This window comes from Protopterus annectens, chromosome 11.part0 (genome assembly GCF_019279795.1).
Source record: "Protopterus annectens isolate FY-2018-M chromosome 11.part0, PAN1.0, whole genome shotgun sequence".
NCBI classification, from domain to species: domain Eukaryota; kingdom Metazoa; phylum Chordata; order Ceratodontiformes; family Protopteridae; genus Protopterus; species Protopterus annectens.
The window spans coordinates 1,453,789,888-1,453,802,184 of record NC_056745.1 but is presented as its reverse complement, the minus strand read 5'-3'; the positions used below and the strand labels follow the sequence as shown (position 1 = coordinate 1,453,802,184).

At 38.9% G+C, this 12,297-nt stretch overlaps 1 protein-coding gene across 6 annotated transcripts in view; it reads left to right on the top strand.

Moving 5' to 3' along the window:
* LOC122815900 (alpha-aminoadipic semialdehyde synthase, mitochondrial-like) overlaps positions 1 to 12,297 on the top strand; it is a 1,133,057-nt gene that overhangs the window by 1,101,520 nt on the left and 19,240 nt on the right. For all 6 annotated transcript variants that reach the window (XM_044088750.1, XM_044088747.1, XM_044088751.1 and 3 more), the window contains one exon: positions 6,097 to 6,185. In XM_044088750.1, the coding sequence (XP_043944685.1) occupies positions 6,097 to 6,185 (89 nt within the window). The remainder of the gene's footprint in view (positions 1 to 6,096; positions 6,186 to 12,297) is intronic.

Below are 12,297 nucleotides of genomic sequence, written 5' to 3'. Positions count from 1 at the left end.
AGGTGAGTGGCCCTTGCAGACACTGGGTGGTATTTCTAAGTACAGTTTGCAGGTTAGCACCCCTTTACAGACACTGAATGTTTTAAAATAAAGTTTGCAGGTGAGCACCCCCTTGCAGACACTGGGTGGTATTTATAAATACAGCTTGCAGGTGAGCAGCCCTTGCAGACACTGGGTGGTATTTATAAATACAGTTTGCAGGTGAGCAGCCCTTGCAGACACTGGGTGGTATTTATAAATACAGCTTGCAGGTGAGCAGCCCTTGCAGTCACTGGGTGGTATTTATAAATACAGCTTGCAGGTGAGCAGCCCTTGCAGACACTGGGTGGTATTTATAAATACAGTTTGCAGGTGAGCAGCCCTTGCAGACACTGGGTGGTATTTATAAATACAGCTTGCAGGTGAGCAGCTCTTGCAGACACTGTGTGACATTTATAAATATAGTTTGCAGGTGAGCACCCCCTTGCAGATATTGGGTGGTATTTATAAATGCAGTTTCCATGTGAGCAGCCCCTTGCAGACACTGGATGGTATTTATAAATAGAGTTTGCAGGTGAGCAGCCCCTTGCAGACACTGCGTGGTATTTATAAATAGAGTTTGCTGGTGAGCAGCCCTTGCAGACACTGAGTGGTATTTATAAATACAGTTTGCAGGTGAGCAGCCCTTGCAGACACTGGGTGGTATTTATAAATACAGTTTGCAGGTAAGCAGCATGCTCTGCTCAGTTTGGCAGAGTTGTAGTTCTTGGCTAGAGTGTTGTTGTTGTTGTGTCTTTGGGCTTTTCCTGGTTAGGGGTCACCACAGCAGAACTCCGGTCCGCTAATGATTGGCAGTTGATTTTTACGTACTGAGTTGCCAGCCCTGACGCACAACCTTCAACGAAGGAATGCCCATTCATGCATGTCTCCACACAGAAGATGCTCTAGCTGAGAGTCGAACCGGACAGTGTCTTACTGTGAGGCGACAATGCTACTGCAGCACCACCACCGCGGATCAGAATTGCATAATTTGCATGTCTGTGAATACCATTAAAGCCCTCTTGTGAATGTCTTTGAACCACAAACTGTGCAGTTTTAGCAATGTCATGAGTAGATTGCAGTTGCAGAATTGAAATGCATGTGTGCAGCATGTGTAATAGCCTCATGCAGTATTCATTGAAATTTTATAGCATGATCATCTTACAACTTTATTATGGTAAGGATGTCCTTCACACACAGAGGTCTGACATCAGTGCTCACATGTACAGTGAACTTTTAAAAATTGCTTTATGTTTGTGTATTTTGCAAGACTGGCTAAGATAGCCTTCCATCGTCCTATGCAATGTTTTATGAGTGCCACCCAAACAGTGCTGACAGAACTGCTCTAACATCAGAGCCTTAATTGTTGATAATCCTTAGGTTTTTTTGCGGTATGAAGAATTTAAACTTTAAAGGCCCTCCCAGAATCTGGTAATTTGCTGATGTGGTGTTTTAATGTCCTTATATGTTGATTTCAGAGCCTGAGTAACTCTTTATTGCTGAGGTTTAGGACATCTGACACGTGTTTAAGAGTGTCAAATAACGGTACTAAAAAGACTGCACCCCATATCCCTCTTCGACCCATCTATACACATGACAGCTGACATATCATTTGCTTCCTACTTTTGCATCCAGGTGTTGGGCAGTACCTTCCCACTATCAGTATGAAACTTGGGAAAACCTGGATTAGATGATGATATAACAATCACTGATTGTGCTATATTGATGGGGCTGTGCTATTCAGTTATCCAGCATTTGAGTATGCCACTGTATCTGTCAGAATAAAGGGAATGTTTACCACTGAGGTCCTTTATGCTGTGTAAGAAATTCCCATAACAAAGCTTTTATTGTCCTTATTTTCACAAAGAGTTCATCATATGTTACCTACAGCAGAGGGTCTGTAATGTTTAGGTTGAGCAGTTCTCCATCTCCTAACACTTTCAAATTTAGTTTTGATGATGGTAGCATAAAATTAGTAAATGCCCCAGAAAATTTCAGAAATTCAGTTACAAGTAATTATACATGACTGTTCATTACTATTAAAAGTGAGCATGCTGATTGGACAACCCAAGCAGTGTACCCATTTTTATTTGACTATATACCAGTAGAAAAAAATCTGGTTGCCGAAGTATTATTGAGTGACTAAACTGTCTATTGGTATATGCTGAGAGACATATGTGAAAAATAAGGTATGTTCTGCAAAACTAAACAATCAGAAACAACCTGATTTTCCTTGTATTTCTGTGCTGCCCCTCAAAAAATATCAACAGTTAAAAAATAAATAAATAAAATACAACAACAGAGATTCTCTCTCTGTTGCTTCTTCTGTACTGCAATGATGTATCGTGTAAGCATGGGAGCATAAGTCCCATACGCATGTGCAGTACATCAGTAAACAAGGAAAAATGTGGAGAAACACTACAGAGCCATTATACAAAGACATTGTTTAAAAAAGGTAAACAATTTCTTTCTTAAATAATGTCATTGTAATCCACACCCGGGTGTGGGCATATTAGGATTTACCCATGGTTGGATCTGTTTGATTATGAGGGTGAAGCCCTCGTGTTCAAAGCACACCAACCATGGGCAGATCCTGATATAGCCACACCCAGTCACGGATTATTACTTTGAGCACTCCTGGGTGTGAGTCTACAATGGAACTTCCTCCCTCTCTCTGTACTACATGTTCATAGGTGAAGTCTCTTACATCCATCATGTAGCCTACTCCTATCCACATTTTCTGTTCCCTCTATATCTATACTGTCCTGTAAACAGACCAAATGACAAAGGGTGAAATAGATCCACAAAGAAAGCAGTTAGTTTGCATAGCCTTTTATGTACATTTGTGATCAGAATATAAAGTCTTGCCTGATGAATACATTACAGTGGGTGTCATGCTGTACATTTTCCTTGTCTTGATCAAAACCTGAAAGTCATCATGGTGCCCTCATGATGCCCAGATTTGTCCATTCTCAGTAGTGCACCTTACAGAAGTATTCCATTTATCCATTTTCTAAGCAATTTTTCCTAGAAAGGGTCACTGTAGCACTAAGACAAGTGTAGCAGACCAGATTTGCATTTCCCCTTTTGTGCTCCCAGCTCATCCTGTAGAATATCCAGTGTGTCATCCAAGGACACCGACAACTATAATCTGTGTAGCTGATCCTGGCTATTCAAAGGGCTTCTGTCAACTATGTATGTTACACCTCCCAAAAGTGCTATTAATATTATTTATTTGGTCTTCTATTCCTCCTGTGGCAACTTCTACATTGGTAAAATGGTCATCAGTCTGTGTAGGAGGATTTATGTATATTCTGTGCTATTTAAAATAGTTCCCTATTCAAATATCAAGACTTGCAATGTTGTGTCCTAAAATGCTGAAAACAAAAAAAAGCCAAATGTAGTGGTGAACAGTGAATATGAAGCATTGTTTTTTTTTCATGTAAACTTGTCTTTTGCAAGTATGCACCCCCACCACCAAAACTCTCTCACACACACACACACACACCCACACACACACACACACACACACACACACACACACACACACACACACACACACACACACACACACACACACACACACACATATATATATCTATCTATACCTATATATATATATATATATATATATATATATATATATATATATATATATAAAATCAACTCTAAACATCACCATCCTTTTGGAAAATTGCAATATTTCAAGAAATAACAGTGTTGGACTTAATATATGTTAAGTCCCGATTTTCAGTCATTCATTTCAAGAAATAACAGTGTTGGACTTAATATATGTAAGTCCCCATTTCCGGTCATTCAGTCAGCAGATTCTGGTTCTCAGAATTGCAAGCCTCAGTATTTCAAATGACTGCAATTTGAAAGAGGAATTTTTCCAACCCACTGTATAAACATACAACAGTATGCATGATTTCAAGAAGTTCTCTATTTTTATTTGTACTAGAGAAATTAAATTAGATTTGCATGTTAGTGAGCTTGAGAGCATTATACAAAAAAGAGAGCATATATGGCAATTGAAATTAGACACTATCGTACAACTTCAAGGTCAAAATAAATATTTAATTTTAAAAGTAGTCTTAAATTAAAGTAATTGAAAGGATTTTAAAATAATTATTTTTAAATACATACGAAACTTAACACTTATTTTATATCGCTAGATCAGTTTTTTGTAAGTTTTGCCATAATGAGATTCTATTATTTTTTATAATTGTCATATATGGTAGATGTATCTTTTGCACAGATTTAAGTTTCTTTTTGTTATTTTGATGAGTCTAAGTGTTAAAGGTAGATTACAGTGCTAAATAAAGGTATTTTCTTCACTTCCACATCATGGATAGTGTTTGATATTTTCTAGTATTTTATCCCTGTTCAGCCATTCGTACATTTTCTTTAGATTTCCATTCCAAGAAAACAGCCTATATAGTGACCCTTGCGATGAGCAGTATTAGAATGGGAACAAGGCCAGTTAAGCACCACTGTGTCCATGTTCTATAATTAATGTAGCTGTTCTTCAGCTGCCTAACTGATTAAGTGATAAACTTGACAAATTCATACATTCCAGTTATTTTTATTTTTTAAAATGTGTATTATTGTCACTGTTTCAATTTGGAAAGAAAGAGAATGATTGAAAATAGCTACCAAACTGTTATGCAGCACCATGTCACATGGCTGAAATAGTGGCACTGTATGACTGTGTTGTCACAGATCAGTAGCAGGAAAGTATCTGTTCGACCCGTGTCACCCTTGTCTCTAGTAAGGCATGTGCCATTCATATCTTCCATACAAAAATAATTGTCAGATTAAACAGTCTTACATGAGTACAGTCTGTGCATAGTTACAAGTATACCGCAGAGCATAACTCTTTAGACCTGAATCCTTCCTGAAATAGTTTTATCCTCTGTCAGTCATGTTTCAGCCATATTGGCTGTCGTCATGTAATGGTGAATGGTTTTGTAGTAGAACTTATGAGGATGAACATGGAGACCTCCCTACGAGACTGATGCAGCCATTACAGCAGCTGTCTGTGTGACACATAAGAACTTATAATGAACTCTTAGAATTAATTTCTGGACATTTTGATGTCTCCTAGCTTCTTCTCTGAAACTACAAGGGCATTTTAAAATGACCCCTAAAATTGCTCACTACATTGCCATGATAAAAACCACAAATTCAAAATTAAACCTAATACTGGCCAAAACAAAAGCAAGATGCAGAGATTAACTGTGGAGTTGCTACTTCGGTCAGTGACTTGCAAAAATGCTTTTAGCTGAAGAAACATACTCACCTTCTCTGTGATAAAAAAAATTATGACTTTTCTTATTTGTTACAGTTAAGTATCAATTTAAATTTGCAGTAATGTAGTAAACTAAATTTACAAATGCAGTAGTTTATCAACATTATTTCTAAGAATGTATTCTGACATCCTTAGAGAAGTAGATCAAATTCATTGTGAAGGATGATTTGAGCTTAATTGGCATTTCCTAGATATGTTTGACTCATACAGCCATTAAATGAAATTAGTACTGTATTTACTTAAAAAAATCCATGTTGGGACTGAGTTTAAAATTAGATGGCGATATCTAACCAAAAAAAAAAAAAATTAAAGAAAAAGACTGTATTCCATGTATGAAGGTAGACCCAGCCTGTACTTCATCAAATTCTCTGGAAAATAGGAAACTGAGTGATCACTGATTTGTTTAGCCAAAAATTTAAGAAAATCATCAACTAATTTTATTTTTTGATTATTCTGTATTCGGAAAGCAAATTCTTTTGCTTTCTTCTTGTATTTTCCTCAGTGTACTATGCAATCTGAGTATATAAAATTTAGTAAAATATTTAAATGAGCTTCCAGATGTTATTGTTAAAATGCTTCCATATCTAGATCAGAAGTTCACCATGCGGTATCGGATGCTGAGTTTGTTTACTTACTTAAGTAAGCTGTTGTAGTAAAGATATACTTACTAAATTGTGTAACAGGTAAACATTCTAAATAAAATAACATTGCTTCATATTGTTGTGCAACATGTAGAACATGAAGTAATCATTTCCATTCCTCCACAGGCTGGGACTGCTAAGTGATGAACTGGTACCAAAAGCAGATTCAGTTATGGATGCATTGTCAAAGCTGATGCAGGACAAGCTCTGTTATGGTAAATTTTTTTGATTTTTGTTTTTAAACTTGCTATGTAGAAAGACTATATTAGTGCATTTACTAAAAGCAAGGGGCAGACTGTACAGTAACTGAAGGATGGAATTCATGAAAATTGTCCACAGTCGTGAAGCATGGAGAGTGGTCCAAACCCCATAGCATGACCCTGCACAATTCATAAACAGATCTGGACACAGTAGAGTAACAATATACCCTGGGTGCATGCTTGGACAAGTGGAGGTGTACAGTACGTTTGTAAATCATGGACTGTGCTGTGTTATACGGCAGAAACATATGGGGGCACATTGTGGATGTAACACACCAGCATGCACAGTCCAATCTGATGTCTAAGTAATAGCCTTGTGTTACACAACACAGAATAAGTGTGCAAAAGCACCACAATTACTTTGACAGACACTACAGATGCTGCAAAGAATTTGAAGAAAAGGTACAATGGCACATCTTGGCATAGAGTACAGTGCACACAAACACACAGGAGCAGCCACATCTGCACTGCCCCAACATGGGAATGCAGCTCCAGCTATTGGGAACTACAATACCCTGTCTCATCAATGCTAATAACTCAGATGCGTCAGTCGTAACAATTCTGGCCAAAACATTTATGAATCAGCCCTTGCCATGACTGAAGAAGCACCTTGGACTGTAGGCACACCATTATCACTCCTGCCACCAGGCTAAAGCTTTTAACTAATGCCAGCATTTATGGTCATCAGTACTGACCAACTGTTAGATGGTGCTGTAATCAATGCTGTTTTCCACAAAGGCTGTATGTGCCTTAACTACCTGTACAGGTGTTATAGCAGTATGGCAGATTTGCTGTTGAGATGGCTGTAGATTGGATAACATGTATTGGAAACAATCATTGCAACGGAGGTGCTTTTTTGTGATGGTACACAAGAACTAAAAGATTGTGAGTTCTTAGGTCGTACTTTGGACAGCACCAGTAATGGGTCGACTTTATAAGCTCAAAGTTTCTAAACTTCGAACTGCAAATGGTCGAATCCATAAGATCAAAGTTCTGAAACTTCGAAATTGTAATTAAAAAAAAAAAAGCAAAACCATTTTTTACATTTTTGCAGGGGGGTCAAGCCCCACTACACCCTCTCACCCTCTGCTAAATAAATATACCAACTCCAAGATCTCACTACAGTGAGGAAAATGGCACATTTCCCATTCCACGCTATACTATGAGCTAAAAATGTTCAAAGTTTCAAAACTTCGATTGGTCTTGACCATTTTCAGTTCAAAGTTTTAAAACTTCAAGCTTGTGAAGGGAGTCCGCAGTAACACTTCAAACTCTCTTTTCTCTATTCATCCCTTCAGTTTTTCTGAAACACTTGTAAATTATGGCAAACACTGTGTTGGAGAATAATATACATGCACTTTCACTTCCTGATGGATAATCCTACTAAAACTGTACTGTTACTTGTCCATCATCCTTCTCCCTACACAGCTCTGTCATACGTGGTCTGCCTGCACGATTCATTGATAGGAATGGTGCAGTAACAGCAAAGTAACAATTGCAGGCATGTTTTAAAGATATTGCCTCAGTGCTTCACTCATCCATGGTATGTTACGGTGCCATGGTATGTTACAGTGCCATGGTATGTTGCGGTGCCATGGTATGTTACAGTGCCATGGTATGTTACGGTGCCATGGTATGTTACAGTGCCATGGTATGTTACAGTGCCATGGTATGTTACAGTGCCATGGTATGTTATGGTGCCATGGTATGTTACAGTGCCATGGTATGTTACAGTGCCATGGTATATTACGGTGCCATGGTATGTTACGGTGCCATGGTATGTTACAGTGCCATGGTATGTTACAGTGCCATGGTATTTTACAGTCGAGCCAGTAGTGCTATTCTAGCCCCTTTAAGGAGCTGTATGCTGTACCTGTCAGTACCCTGGGTAGTCTTTAATTGTTTTTGTTAATTTGTTCATTAACCAGATATGTCCGCTGGAAACAAATGTTCCTTTTCAGAAGCAACACGAGAGCACTGCTTGGTTAAATGACTTGCTCAGATGCACTACTTGGTTAAATGACTTGCTCAGATGCACTACTTGGTTAAATGACTTGCTCAGATGCACTACTTGGTTAAATGACTTGCTCAGATGTACTACTTGGTTAAATGACTTGCACAGATGCACTACTTGGATAAATGACTTGCTCAGACGCACTCCTTGGTTAAATGACTTGCTCAGATGCACTCCTTGGTTAAATGACTTGCTCAGATGCACTCCTTGGTTAAATGACTTGCTCAGATGCACTCCTTGGTTAAATGACTTGCTCAGATGCACTGCTTGGTTAAATGACTTGCTCAGATGCACTACTTGGTTAAATGACTTGCTCAGATGCACTACTTGGATAAATGACTTGCTCAGATGCACCACTTGGTTAAATGACTTGCTCAGACACACTGCTTGGTTAAATGACTTGCTCAGACACACTGCTTGGTCAAATGACTTGCTCAGATGCACTGCTTGGTTAAATGACTTGCTCAGATGCACTGCTTGGGTAAATGACTTGCTCAGATGCACTGCTTGGTTAAATGACTTGCTCAGATGCACTACTTGGTTAAATGACTTGCTCAGATGCACTCCTTGGTTAAATGACTTGCTCAGATGCACTGCTTGGTTAAATGACTTGCTCAGATGCACTGCTTGGTTAAATTACTTGCTCAGATGCACTGCTTGGTTAAATGACTTGCTCAGATGCACTACTTGGTTAAATGACTTTCTCAGATGCACTCCTTGGTTAAATGACTTGCTCAAACGCAATACTTGGTTAAATGACTTGCTCAGATGCATTACTTGATTAAATGACTTGCTCAGACGTACTACTTGGATAAATGACTTGCTCAGATGCACTACTTGGTTAAATGACTTGCTCAGATGCACTGCTTGATTAAATGACTTGCTCAGATGCACTGCTTGGTTAAATGACTTGCTCAGATGCACTGCTTGGTTAAATGACTTGCTCAGATGCACTACTTGGTTAAATGACTTGCTCAGATGCACTGCTTGGTTAAATGACTTGCTCAGATGCACTACTTGGTTAAATGACTTTCTCAGATGCACTCCTTGGTTAAATGACTTGCTCAAACGCAATACTTGGTTAAATGACTTGCTCAGATGCATTACTTGATTAAATGACTTGCTCAGACGTACTACTTGGATAAATGACTTGCTCAGATGCACTACTTGGTTAAATGACTTGCTCAGATGCACTGCTTGATTAAATGACTTGCTCAGATGCACTGCTTGGTTAAATGACTTGCTCAGATGCACTGCTTGGTTAAATGACTTGCTCAGATGCACTACTTGGTTAAATGACTTGCTCAGATGCACTACTTTGTTAAATTACTTGCTCAGACACACTACTTGGTTAAATGACTTGCTCAGATGATTAAATGACTTGCTCAGATGCACTACTTAGTTAAATGACTTGCTCAGATGCACTACTTGGTTAAATGACTTGCTCAGATGCACTACTTGGTTAAATGACTTGCTCAGACGATTAAATGACTTGCTCAGATGCACTACTTAGTTAAATGACTTGCTCAGATGCACTACTTGGTTAAATGACGTGCTCAGATGCACTCCTTGGTTAAATAACTTGCTCAGATGTACTACTTGGTTAAATTACTTGCTCAGATGCACTACTTGGTTAAATGACATGCTCAGATGCACTACTTGGTTAAATGACTTGCTCAGACGATTAAATGACTTGCTCAGATGCACTACTTAGTTAAATGACTTGCTCAGATGCACTACTTGGTTAAATGACGTGCTCAGATGCACTCCTTGGTTAAATAACTTGCTCAGATGTACTACTTGGTTAAATGACTTGCTCAGATGCATTACTTGATTAAATGACGTGCTCAGATGCACTGCTTGGTTAAATGATTTGCTCAGGTGCACTACTTGGTTAAATGACTTGCTCAGATGCACTACTTGGATAAATGACTTGCTCAGATGCACTACTTGGTTAAATGACTTGCTCAGATGCACTACTTGGATAAATGACTTGATCAGATGCACTCCTTGGTTAAATGACTTGCTCAGATGCACTCCTTGGTTAATTGACTTGCTCAGATGCACTCCTTGGTTAAATGACTTGCTCAGATGCACTACTTCGTTAAATGACTTGCTCAGACGCACTGCTTGGTTAAATGACTTGCTCAGGTGCACTACTTGGTTAAATGACTTGCTCAGATGCACTACTTGGATAAATGACTTGCTCAGATGCACTACTTGGTTAAATGACTTGTTCAGATGCACTACTTGGATAAATGACTTGCTCAGATGCACTCCTTGGTTAAATGACTTGCTCAGATGCACTCCTTGGTTAATTGACTTGCTCAGATGCACTCCTTGGTTAAATGACTTGCTCAGATGTACTACTTGGTTAAATGACTTGCTCAGGTGCACTACTTGGATAAATGACTTGCTCAGATGCACCACTTGGTTAAATGACTTGCTCAGACGCACTGCTTGGTTAAATGACTTGCTCAGACACACTGCTTGGTTAAATGACTTGCTCAGATGCACTGCTTGGTTAAATGACTTGCTCAGACGCACTGCTTGGGTAAATGACTTGCTCAGATGCACTGCTTGGTTAAATGACTTGCTCAGGTGCACTACTTGGTTAAATGACTTGCCCAGATGCACTACTTGGTTAAATGACTGGCACAGATGCACTACTTGGATAAATGACTTGCTCAGATGCACTGCTTGATTAAATGACTTGCTCAGATGCACTGCTTGGTTAAATGACTTGCTCAGATGCACTCCTTGGTTAAATGACTTGCTCAAATGCACTACTTGGTTAAATGACTTGCTCAGATGCATTACTTGGTTAAATGACTTGCTCAGACGTACTACTTGGATAAATGACTTGCTCAGATGCACTGCTTGGTTAAATGACTTGCTCAGATGCACTGCTTGGTAAATTGACTTGCTCAGATGCACTACTTGGTTAAATTACTTGCTCAGACACAATACTTGGTTAAATGACTTGCTCAGATGATTAAATGACTTGCTCAGATGCACTACTTAGTTAAATGACTTGCTCAGATGCACTACTTGGTTAAATGACTTGCTCAGATGCACTACTTGGTTAAATAACTTGCTCAGATGCACTACTTGGTTAAATGACTTGCTCAGATGCACTACTTGGTTAAATGACTTGCTCAGATGCACTACTTGGTTAAATGACTTGCTCAGATGCACTACTTGGTTAAATGACTTGCTCAGACACAATACTTGGTTAAATGACTTGCTCAGATGATTAAATGACTTGCTCAGATGCACTACTTAGTTAAATGACTTGCTCAGATGCACTACTTGGTTAAATGACTTGCTCAGATGCACTACTTGGTTAAATGACTTGCTCAGACGATTAAATGACTTGCTCAGATGCACTACTTAGTTAAATGACTTGCCCAGATGCACTACTTGGTGAAATGACTTGCTCAGATGCACTACTTGGTTAAATAACTTGCTCAGATGCACTACTTGGTTAAATGACTTGCTCAGATGCACTACTTGGTTAAATGACTTGCTCAGATGCACTACTTGGTTAGATGACTTGCTCAGATGCACTCCTTGGTTAAATAACTTGCTCAGATGTACTACTTGGTTAAATGACTTGCTCAGGCGCACTGCTTGTTTAAATGACTTGCTCAGATGCATTACTTGATTAAATGACTTGCTCAGGTGCACTGCTTGGTTAAATGACTTGCTCAGATGCACTACTTGGTTAAATAACTTGCTCAGATGCACTACTTGGTTAAATGACTTGCTCAGGTGCACTGCTTGGTTAAATGACTTGCTCAGATGCACTACTTGGTTAAATAACTTGCTCAGATGCACTACTTGGTTAAATGACTTGCTCAGATGCACTATTGGTTAAATGACTTGCTCAGATGCACTCCTTGGTTAAATAACTTGCTCAGATGTACTACTTGGTTAAATGACTTGCTCAGGCGCACTGCTTGTTTAAATGACTTGCTCAGATGCACTACTTGGTTAAATGACTTGCTCAGATGCACTACTTGGTTAAATGACTTGCTCAGATGCACTACT